This window comes from Pseudophryne corroboree, chromosome 4 (genome assembly GCF_028390025.1).
Source record: "Pseudophryne corroboree isolate aPseCor3 chromosome 4, aPseCor3.hap2, whole genome shotgun sequence".
In the NCBI taxonomy this organism is placed as follows: Eukaryota; Metazoa; Chordata; class Amphibia; order Anura; family Myobatrachidae; genus Pseudophryne; species Pseudophryne corroboree.
Window position 1 is genome coordinate 623606794 of NC_086447.1, and position 12326 is coordinate 623619119.

At 48.1% G+C, this 12326-nt stretch overlaps 1 protein-coding gene across 1 annotated transcript in view; it reads right to left on the minus strand.

The window, feature by feature from the left end:
• TAF5L (TATA-box binding protein associated factor 5 like) overlaps positions 1–12326 on the minus strand; it is a 347478-nt gene that overhangs the window by 144090 nt on the left and 191062 nt on the right. The window contains exon 4 of the mRNA XM_063919749.1: positions 4378–5108. Within this exon, the coding sequence (XP_063775819.1) occupies positions 4378–5108 (731 nt within the window). The remainder of the gene's footprint in view (positions 1–4377; positions 5109–12326) is intronic.

Here is a 12326-nt window from a genome sequence, read left to right on the forward strand (position 1 = left end):
CACCTTCCGCAAAGGTTCAAATGAGATTGAAGGAACTGCAACACCACATTAAGGTCCCATGGTGCCACATGAGGCACAATTGGAGGCTGGATGTGCAACACACCTTTCACGAAAGTCTGAACTTCTGGAAGGGAGGCCAATTGTTTCTGAAAGAAAACCGATAAGGCTGAAATCTGAACCTTAATTGAGCCCAATTTTAGGCCCGCATCCACACCTGCTTGTAGAAAATGGAGAAACCGTCCTAGCTGAAACTCTTAAGTAGGAGCCTTCTTGGATTCACACCAAGAAACATATTTTCTCCAAACACGGTGGTAATGTATAGACGTTACTCCTTTTCTGGCCTGAATAAGTGTGGGAATGACTTCACTGGGAATTATCTTTACGGCTAGGATTTTGCGTTCAACTCCCACGCCGTCAAGTCCTGATACACGCACATCCCCTGTTGTAACAGGTCCTCGCGCAGAGGAGGAGGCCAGGGATCTCCGATGAGTAAGTCCTGAAGATCTGGATACCAAGCCCTCCTTGGCCAGTCTGGAACAATGAAGATCGCCCGGATATTTGTTGTTCTTATGATCTTTAGAACTTTTGGAATGAGAGGAAGTGGAGGGAACACATAAACCGACTGAAACACCCACGGTGTCACCAGAGCATCCACTGCAATCGCTTGAGGGTCCCCTGACCTGGAACAATATCTCTGAAGCTTCTTGTTGAGACGAGAAGCCATCATGTCTACTTGAGGAACTCCCCAACGACTTGTCACCTCTTCGAAGACTTCTTGGTGGAGGCCCCACTCTCCTGGATGGAAATTGTGTCTGCTTAGGAAGTCTGCTTCCCAGTTGGTCCACTCCTGGAATGAAGATTGCTGACAGAGCGCTTATATACTTTTCCGCACAGCGGAAAATTCTTGTGGCTTCTGCCATCACCGCTCTGCTTTTAATTCCACCCTGACGGTTTATGTACGCTACTGCTGTTACATTGTCCGACTGGATCAGTACAGGCAGATCTCGAAAAAGATGTTCCGCTTGTAGGAGTCCGTTGTAAATGGCCCTTAGCTCCAGAACATTTATGTGGAGACAAGTTTCCTGACTTGACCATCTTCCTTGGAAGTTTTCTCCCATTGTGACTGCCCCTCAGCCTCGGAGGCTTGCATCCGTGGTCACTAGGATCCAGTCCTGTATCCCGAACCTGCGCCCCCCTAGGAGGTGAGAGCTGTGCAGCCACCACAGGAGTGATACCCTGGTCTTGGAAGACAGGATTATCCTCTGGTGCATGTGTAGATGGGACCCGGACCACTTGTCCAACAGATCCCACTAGAACACTCTGGCATGGAACCTGCCAAACTGAATGGCCTCGTAGGCTGCAACCATCTTCCCCAGCAACCAAAATCATTGATGGATTGACACTCTTGCTGGTTTCAGAATTTGTTTGACCAGACTCTGAAGTTCCAGAGCCTTTTCCACCGGTAGAAAAACTCTCTGTAGTTCTGTGTCCAATATCACTCCCAAAAACGACAACTGCGTCGTTGGAATCAACCGTGATTTTGGCAAGTTTAGGAGCCAACCATGTTGTTGAAGAACTGTCATGGAGAGTGCAACGTTCGGACCAACTGGTCCCTGGATCTCGCCTTTATCAGGAGATCGTCCAAGTATGGGATAATTGTGACTCCTTGCTTGCGAAGGAGAACCATCATCTCCGCCATCACTTTGGTGAAAATCCTCGGAGCCGTGGATAGACCAAACGGCAACATTTGAAATTGGTAATGACAATCCTGAATTGCAAACCTCCGGTAAGCCTGATGCGGAGTATAAATGGGAACATGTAAGTAGGCATCTTTTATGTCCACTGACACCATAAAATCCCCTTCCTCCAGACTGGAGATCACTGCTCGGAGAGACTCCATCTTGAATTTGAATCTCTTTAGGTAGAAATTCAGAGATTTCAGGTTTAGGATTGGTCTGACCGAGCCGTCCGGCTTCTGGACCACAAACAGGCTCGAATAAAAACCTTCTCCCTTGGGAACCTTGACAATAACTTGATTTTGACACAATTTTTGTATTGCGTCGCAAACTGCCTCCATGTCCGGAAGAAAAGCAGGCGAGGAGGGACGTCTTTAAACTCCAGCTTGTACCCTTGGGATACTATTTATAAAATCCAAGGGTCTAGGTTCGAACGAACCCAAAACTGACTGAAGAGTTTGAGACGGGCCCCCACAGGTGCGGACTCCCGCATAGGAGCCCCAATGTCATGCGGTGGAATTGGCAGAAGCCTGGGAGGACTTCTGCTCCTGAGAGCCTGACAAGGCTGGGGATCGTTTACCTCTTCCCCTTCCTCTAGTAGCAAGGAAGGAAGAACCTCGGCCCTTTCTGAATTTATTGGGCCGAAAAGGACTGCATCTGTTAATGGTGCGTTTTCTTTTGTTGTGGAGGAACATAAGGTAAAAAGGATGACTTACCCGCAGTAGCCATAGATACCAAATCATCAAGGCCATCTCCAAATAAGGCCTTCTCTTTATATGGTAGAGATTCCATACTTTTCTTGGAGTCGGCATCAGCATTCCATTGGTGAATCCACAACGCACGCCTAGCTGAGACAGCCATGGCATTGGCTTTTGATCCCAAAAGACCAATATCTCTCGCAGTTTCCTTAAGGTATGCTGCAGCGTCCTTGATATAACCCAGCGTCAATAGGATGCTTTCCCCATCTAGGGTATCTATATCAGATGACAAGTTATCTGCTCACTTTTTGATAGCACTACTTACCCACGCAGAAGCAATGACAGGTCGGAGTAGTGTACCCGTGGTCACATAAATGGACTTTAACGTAGTCTCTTGTTTACGATCCGCAGGATCCTTAATGGCCGCCGTGTCAGGTGACGGGAGAGCTACCTTTTTAGACAAACAAAACAAGGCCTTGTCCACAGTGGGGGGTGACTCCCACTTTTCCCTATCAGTCGAGGGAAACGGATAAGCTGCCATAATTCTTTTGGGAATCTCAAATTTTCTGCCAGGACCTACCCAAACTTTTTCAAATAGCGTGTTCAGTTCATGAGAGGGAGGAAACGTTATCTCAGGTTTCCTTTCTTTATACATACAGACCCTTTTATCAGGGGTAGCTGGGTCCTCAGTGATATGTAATACATCTTTCACCGCCACAATCATGTACTGAATGCTTTTTGCCAATTTTGGGTCTAACCTGGAATCGCTATAGTCGACACTGGAATCAGTGTCCTTGTCGGTATCAGTGTCTGCCAATTGGGTCAAAGTACGTTTTTGTGACCCTGAGGGGACCTGATTTTGGAATAACCTATCCTCCACAGATTTCTTCCATGCCTGGGTCTGCGACTCAGACTTATCTAGACTCTTACTAATAAGAGCCACATTAGCATTCAAGGCGTTCAACACATTTACCCAATCAGGCGTCGGCGGTGCCGACAGGGTCACCCCCGCAGCCGTCTGTGTCCCCAATACAGCCTCCTCCTGGGAAGAGCCTTCAGCCTCAGACATGTCAACACTCGTGCACCAAACACCCACATACACAGCGGGTATATAGGGGACAGACCCACAGTAAAGTCTGTTAGAGAGACACAGAGAGGATTTGCAAGCTCACAACCCTGCGCTGAAAAACGGGTCTGAAATAGCCAAGACAATGTCAGACCTATAGCGCTTTTATCATATATATATTGCACCAATTTTATGATTTTATTCCTCCCCCCTGCGTTTTGCCCCCCTGGTACTTGTCAGTGTGAGGAGGACCAGCGTCTCTGCAGCTTGAGGAGAGGAAATGGTGCCGTGAGCTGTGAGGAAGAAGCTCCGTCCCCGTAATGGATCGCTTCTGTCCCGCTTTTTTCCAATATTTATACTGGCGGGGGTCGGGACAGTGCCGCGGCACTAATGTCCCCTCTTGCCAGTTGCTTAATGAGGATGTTTACAAGCTGCCCAGGACAGTAAGGACAATAGGTGTTTGGAATTCCCTGCTTGAGAGAGTAGTAACTGCGTACTCGGTCACCACCTTTAAGAATGGGTTAGATAAATTCCTATTGGATAAAGATATTCAGGGTTATGGGCGTAGGCACGCATTATAGTTAATTTAACTAGTCCTAACATAAAAATAACTAGTCCTATAATAAGACTGCATAGAAGACCACAAATAGGTTGTAAGCAAATGAGATCTGTGGTAGGCATAAAACCCTTTTTGACCAAAACTGTGCCCTTAGTGCTTTATAAAATGACATAAATAAAATTTTGTTTCTCTAGAGAAGACACTGGGACACTTGTAGCTAACACATACTAACAACACTGCTTGAATTATAATGGGCTCAATGTGAATAAAAAGGCTAGGTGCAGTTTCAGCATTAAACATACAAGCAGCAAATCATACCTCTTGCTGTAAGACATCACAAGCTAGTCGTATACGAGAAACATTCACTCTCTGTGCTTCAGTTTTCAGTTTTTTTGAACTTAAACTCCACAATTTCACAGAAGAGTTGTCAAAACCAGAAGCAAGCAGTTTTCTATTAGGGGAAATCTCAGCCGTATTTAACAGGTTTTCATCATTAAAAAAGGCATAAAAACAAACAGTTGTGAGTGACGGAGATCCATCTTTCACCCTCTTTATACAATCCTGCAACTGTTGAAGAGCGGTTTCATTTTGGAGGAGAATAGGAGCTGTTACTTCCTGAGGATCAAGGTTGCTACTCTCCATCCTTGTGGAATGCCCATCACTTGCATACAACTGGTACTCTGTTTGCTTGACAGGCTGAACATCCAACTGGATATGCAAACTGAGGGCCTTTAGCAGAGCACTGTTGTTATCACTTTGAAGGTAGCGTAGAAGGTAGTTGTAGCTGTCCTCTTGAAGGATAACTACATACTTGTTTTCCAGGAATGCTCTAAGTTTAAAGTTAGAGTGAATATCCTGCATGGTCATAGTTGTCTGAAGCTGATCAATTATGTCTCTCTGCGCTGGGTGCTGAAGGAACATCGCATGAAAGCGGCTATAGAAGCTATCCACCATACTTTTCAGACTACTCTGAACCATATCCAGGTGGAGGTAGACAAACAGAGGATAGAGTAGGGTTGCAACATCCTGGCTGTGGGTAGAATCATCTTCTGTATTTTGAAAAACAAGAAAGAAAGGTTTATAGCTTCTTTTATCAAACTGAGAGCAGAATACAGGTGTTTAAAATAAATATATATATATATATATATATATATATATATATATATATATATATAAAACGAGATTTAGGGTAAGAACTTACCGTTGTTCAATCTTTCTGCGAGGTACACTGGGCTCCACAAGGATTCACACCGGGGTGTAGAGTAGGATCTTGATTCGAGGCACCAACAGGCTCAAAGCTTTGGACTGTTCCCAAGATGCTCAGCGCCGCCTACTCTATAACCCCGCCTCCATGCACAGGGAGCTCAGTTTCGTTAACCAGCCCAATGCAGTAGCAGGTAACAGAGACGACAACCGCTCGTAGCCAAGTACATCACACACTCACCACAGGAGAGGGTTCAGTGGCTATGCCAATACCAACCCAAAGAAGCTAAGTGTGTCAGGGTGGGCGCCTTGTGGAGCCCAGTGTACCTCGCAAAAGGATTTAACAACAGTAAGATCTTACCATAAATCTTGTTTTCTGCTGCAGGGTACACTGGAATCCACAAGGATTCACATCGGGGATGTCCAAAAGCAGATCCTTACGGGAGGGGACGCACTGTAACGGGCACAAGAACCCGGCGTCCAAAGGAAGCATCCTGGGAAGCGGCGGTATCAAAGGCATAGAACCTAATAAACTTGTTCCCGGAGGACCACGTAGCCGCCTTGCACATTTGTTCAAGGGTCGCACCACGGTGGGCCGCCCAAAAAGGTCCAACCTACCAAGTAGAATGGGCCTTAATGGTAGCAGGAGCTGGACGACCAGCCTGTACATAAGCATGTGCAATCACCATTCTAATCCATCTGGCCAGAGTCTGCTTGGAAGCAGGCCAGCAACCTTTGTGAAAACCAAACAGTACAAAGAGAGAATCAGATTTCCTAACGAAGGAAGTTCTCTTCACATAGATACGGAGAGCCCGTACCACATCCAAAGATCGTTCCTTGGGAGACAACTCAGGAGAATTAAAGGCCGGAACCACAATCTCCTGGTTAAGGTGGAAAGAAGACACCACCTTAGGTAAATAACCTGGCCGCGTTCTAAGAACCGCCCGGTCACGGTGAAAAATCAAATAGGGAGACTTGCAGGATAATGCACCCAAGTCCGAGACCGCTCTAGCTGAAGCAATAGCCAGCAAGAATAGAACCTTAAGGGAAATCCATTTAAGGTCAGCAGAGGCAAGAGGCTCAAAAGGAGACACTTGCAAGGCCTCCAAAACCACCAACAAGTCCCAAGGGGCCACAGGCGGCACATAAGGAGGCTGAATCCTCAACACACCCTGAGTGAATGTATGGATATCAGGTAGGGTGGCAATCTTTCTCTGAAACCAAACCGACAAGGCAGAGATGTGAACCTTGAGGGAGGCCAGATGCAAGCCTAAGTCTAGGCCCTGTTGTAGAAAGCCCAACAGTTTGGCCGTACTAAACTTGAAAACGTCACGACTGTGAGACCCACACCAAGTAAAGTAAGCATTCCAGACCATATGGTAGATCCGAACAGAAGCCGGCTTACGGGCCTTCAACATAGTTTGAACGGCCGCCTCAGAAAAATCCATGGCCCTCAGAACGGAAGCCTCAAGGGCCATACCGTCAAAGCCAGACGGGGTAAATCCTGGTTAACACAAGGGCCCTGAACGAGGAGGTCTGGTCGTTGTGGAAGTAGAAGGGGACGATCCCACGAGAGACTCAGTAGATCGGAGAACAAGTGCCGTCTGGGCCACGCTGGAGCGACCAGAAGCAGGTTTCCACCTTCTTACTTGAACTTCTGTATTGCTCTAGGCAGGAGTGACACTGGATGGAACACGTACGGTAGCTGAAAGTTCCATGGAATTGCCAGAGCGTCCACAAATGCAGCTTGAGGATCCCTTGTCCTTGCTCCGAAGACCGGAACCTTGTGATTGTGTCGAGATGCCATCAGATCCACATCTGGAAGGCCCCAAGTGTTCACGAGAAGTTGAAACACCTTCGGATAGAGGCTCCACTCTCCGGTGTGTACGTCCTGACGACAGATAGTCCGCTTCCCAGTTGAGGATGCCCGGAATGAACACTGCGAATATGGCCGGCAGATGGCGTTCTGCCCACTGAAGAATCCGTGAGACTTTCCTCATTGCCATGCAGCTTCGAGTACCGCCTTGATGATTGATGTACGCCACCGTGGTGGCGTTGTCCGATTGTACTTGAACAGGTCTGTTCTGCATCAAATGCTGGGCCATTGTCAACGCATTGAAAACCGCCCGCAGTTCCAGAATATTTACCGGAGTAGAGACTCCTCCTTGGTCCACCGACCCTGAAAAGAGCGTTGTTAAAACAATGTGCCCCACCCTCGCAGGCTGGCATCCGTTGTTAGAAAGACCCAGTCGGATATCCAGAATGGACGGCCCCTGCTCAATTGTTGGTCATGCAGCCACCAGCTCAGTGACAGGCGGACCTCCGGAGACAATGAGATTATGTGAGATCTTATCCGGTGAGGCAGGCCGTCCCACTTGGTCAGAATTAACTTCTGCAGAGGGCGAGAGAGGAACTGAGCATACTCCACCATGTCGAAAGCCGACACCATGAGACCCAGCACTTGCATTGCCGAATGTATCGACACTTGTGGACGAGAGAGGAAGCATTGAATCTTGTCCTGAAGCTTCAGGACTTTCTCCTGAGACAGGGACAACCTTTGGTTGTGAGTGTCCAATAACGCTCCCAGGTGTAACATGCTCCGAGCAGGAACCAGGGAGGATTTCTTCCAGTTGATCAGCCACCCGTGGGCTTTCATACACTGGACCGTCAGATCGAGATGACACAGGAGAAGTTCTGGGGAATTTGCCAGGATCAACAAATCGTCCAAGTATGGTAGGATCCTGACCCCTTGACGGCGGGGTATAGCCGTCATGACCGCCATAACGTTGGTGAAAACTCGGGGAGCAGTTGTAAAACTAAAGGGTAACGCCCGAAATTGGTAATGAAGGTTGCCCACTGCAAACCGCAGGTACTGTTGATGAGATACCGCAATAGGAATATGCAGGTAGGCATCCTGTATGTCCAGGGAGACCACATAGTCCCCAGACTCCATGGCCAGAACAATAGAGCGCAGTTTCCATACGAAACTTGGAGACCCGCACATGCTTGTTCAAAGACTTCAGATTAAGAAAGGGCCGCGAGGACCCGTTCGGTATCGGGACTAGAAAAGCGGTCAATAGTACCCCCTTGCCTCTCTGAGCCAGAGGCACCTGTACTACCACTCCTGTGGTCAGGAGGGAATGTAATACCGAGTGCAACGTGCTTGCTTTTGCCGGATCCAGAGGCACATCTGTCAGGCAAAACCGCTGCGGGGGCTGATTCTTGAAGGGTATGGCGTAACCTTGAGTAACGACTTCCCTCGCCCAGGTATCTGAAGTGGTCTTCAACCATTCCTGGGCAAAACCTAGAAGTCAGCCCCCCACCTTGGTATACCCCAGAGGGAGGCCCGTCCCGTCATGCGGCAAGCTTGTCCGTTTTGGAAGCTGGCTGATGGCCCAGGCACGCTTCGGTCTGGGTTTGACTGGTCTTGAAGAACGGGCTTGCTTTGGGTACGCCTGACCTTTTGCTTTTCCTGGAGGACGAAAGGGCCAAGGGAAAGTACTTTTAGCCTTCTGCATTGAAGGAGCCATACTAGGTAGGCAAGCTGTTTTAGCAGTAGCCAGATCAGCCACAATTTTATTGAGGTCTTCTCCAAAGAGAATGTCTCCCTTGAAAGGAAGCACCTCCAGTGTTTTCTGGGAATCCATATCCACCGTCCAGGATCTCAATTATAGGTCATATCTGGCCAAGACGGACGTAGTAGCAGCCTTGGCCGCGAGCACCCCGGCATCGGAGTCCATCTCCTTAAGGTACAGAGAAGCCGTGGCAATATATGAGAGACATTGTCGAGCATGCTCAGATGCATTGGAAGGCAGTTCCACCTCAAGTTCCAGAGCCCACGCCTCAACAGCTTCAGCAAACAAAGTCACTGCAATTGTTGGCCTATGCAAAGCCCCCGTTACAGTATAAATCGCTTTTAAACAGCCCTCCACATGTCGATCCGTCGGTTCCTTCAGAGGTGACGGTAGTTACTGGCAGAGCAGAGGAAACAACCATATGCGCCACATGAGAATCTACAGGCGGAGGGGTTTCCCAATTTTTACATTCCTCCGCAGAGAGAGAATTGCGAGCCAACAGTCTCTTAATCGGTGTAAATTTTGTCCCCGGATTTTCCCAGGATTCCTGACGCATGTCAACCAGGTGTTCAGAATGAAGTAAAACTTGTTTAACCACCTTCTTACATTTAAACCTATCTGGTTTCTTGGAGACAGTCTCAGGCTCAGGATCATCAGCCACCTGAAGAACGAGTCTGATAGCTTTAATCAAATCAGGGACATCCACCAGTGACTTCCCTTCCCCATCAGAAACATCAGTGCCAGTGTCTGTGGGATCAGTATATGCACCGTCCTCGTCAGAGGACGTGTCTGGAATAGCAGTGGATTGGGAGGAGGTAATGGCCCGTTTAGAAGACAACTTAGTCTTAGGCGGGCGAGAGTGACACTTAGATTTAGTCATAAATCGGTTCAAATGCTGTAACTGAGAGGAAAGCTGATCCGCCCAAGGCGGGTTTACACAGGGACCATAAACTGTTGCTGTGACACAGGTGGTCCCACAGGGGGCGTCAATTTACTCACAAGCATGTTTAACAATGTGGAAAATGTAGCCCAAGGTGGGTCTTGTGATGCTCCAGGTGCTACCGACCCACTGGGGGGTAAGGAACCCCCGGAACCTGAACTCTCAGCTGCCATATTATCCTCCGTTATGTCCGCGGCTCACTACCACGCAGTGTGGGAGAAGCCCCAGCGTCGTTGCCACGTGTAGCAGACATAACTATGTGCACAATATTGGGCAACCAGGTACAAAGTGTAGCAGCACTATACCTATCAAGAACTCTCAGTGAAGTGTGCCTATAAGAGCACAAACTGGGAGTTCAAGAGATATAGACGATATTGTGACTATAAATCACAAGTAAAAATACACCGTCAGTATATCTTGTGATACAATCCTATATTAAACAGAAAGAAAAACCTTAAACACTTGGCCCCCTCAGGTATAGCAATATAGGAATAGCCCACTGAGTGAAATACCCTGTAATAAGGCAACCACGCAGCAGCTACATGCACACACACATATATAGTCACAAGCGTACCATGCAGAAATGATGTACCATAAAACTGCACTGGACTAGCAATACAAAGTAATACTCAGTATGGCTACATGTGATAACAATAGATATAACAATGCACAGTAAACACTGGATATATATCACAGGGTGTTTGTACCACACAACCCTGAATGTATGCACTCTTTCTAACTAACACTGTCCCAGTGACAGGTAGAATACTTAAGTGTCCTGTAAGAAGCACAGCACTAGCAATCAGGCAGTTCTACAAAGTAGGATTTGCCCCAGCAGTCCTAGAAACAGCACAGCTCAGCTATATGATGGCCGCTGGTCAGGATTGAGGAAGAGATATGCAGCTCCAGGGCGGGAACATTGCTTAAATGGCGCACTGGGGCTGGGGGGGAGGGGCCTCAGGTCCGACATGCTCCCCCTGCGGGCATCCCCACCGGGTACAGCGGGCTAAAAACAGGGTTAATAAAGAGAAAAAAAAACCTGACCTGTGCCCATGAACGTCCCTGGTGGCTAGTGGAGCGGCTGCCCGGTAATCAGTGTCCACGGCCGCGCTGGATCGCGGTAAAGTGCGGGAACAGGAGCCCCTTACCTCCCTTTTGTCAGTAGCCCCGCGATCCGGGAGGTCGGTGTGTGTGTGACGGACCTTGAGAAGAAAAAACGGAGCCTCCGCTGAAGTGACCCAGCAACCAGGGCGCGGGAGTATAAAGCGCCACTGTGTGTTGCAGCCCTGTAGTTGACAAGAATCTTCTATTCTTTTTTTCTCTTCAAAATTAAGCTCTGAATATGCTGCCTAAGGAAGCCCCCTGTAAAGTGCCTGCATACTGCATGGCAGCAACTTACAAACTGAGCTCCCTGTGTATGGAGGCGGGGTTATAGAGGAGGCGGCGCTGAGCATCTTGGGAACAGTCAAAAGCTTTGAGCCTGTTGGTGCCTCGGATCAAGATCCTACTCTACACCCCGATGTGAATCCTTCTGGAGCCCAGTGTACCCCGCAGCAGAAATAGGATTTTAATTACCTGCCGGTAAATCCTTTTCTCGAATTTCGTAGAGGATGCTGGGGTCCACATTAGTACCATGGGGTTATAGACATGTCCACCAGGAGCCATTGGCACTTTAAGAGTTTGAGAGTGTGGGCTGGCTCCTCCCTTTATGCCCTTCCTACCAGACTCAGTCTAGAAACTGTGCCTGAGGAGACGGACATCTTCGAGAGAAGGATTTAATACAGATAGTGGCGAGATTCATACCAGCTCACACATACAAGGCACATCAAGCTAACCAGCTTGAAAAACTGAGCAACCGCTGAAACATTACTTACCCAGTAATAACGCAGTACGTAACTAAAAACAAAGGTGTACTGAACTAAATAACAACTGCAGGAAAACGAAGCTCTGGGCGGGCGCCCAGCATCCTCTACGGACTACGAGAAAAAGATCTACCGGTAGGTAATTAAAATCCTATTTTCTCTTACGTCCTAGAGCAAGCTTTTTCAACCAGTGTGCCATGGCATACCATTGTGCCGCGACCAGTTGCAAGGTGAGTTGCGGAGCCAGAGCAGCTTCCTGCACCTTCAGAGTGAACTATTGGCCCAGGTTCTTATTGGAGGATCAGTCGTGCTCCGGCTGTGACCTATGCCTGGAAAACGGTGTGATATCATAGGTCACGGCCACCGCGTCTCACCACCCAGCCAGCCCACTTGCCTACATACACATCTTCCAGTTCCCGCCTGCATACACAGCTTTCCTTGCCAACCCACATCCACACCTGCACGACCTCCCGCTGCTCAGTATTCGCAGAACTACTCTATGAACAACCCCCGCAACTGAGGGATAGGGAGAAGGACAGCTGATAATATTTGTTATTTTATTTCTATTGTGGGGAACAATAGTATTTCAATAGGATTTATGTGGGGAGAATAAGAATTTATGGATGTATTGGGGGAACAATGTGAATAATTCATGTGGGGAGCAATAGGATTTATGTAGGGAGCAAC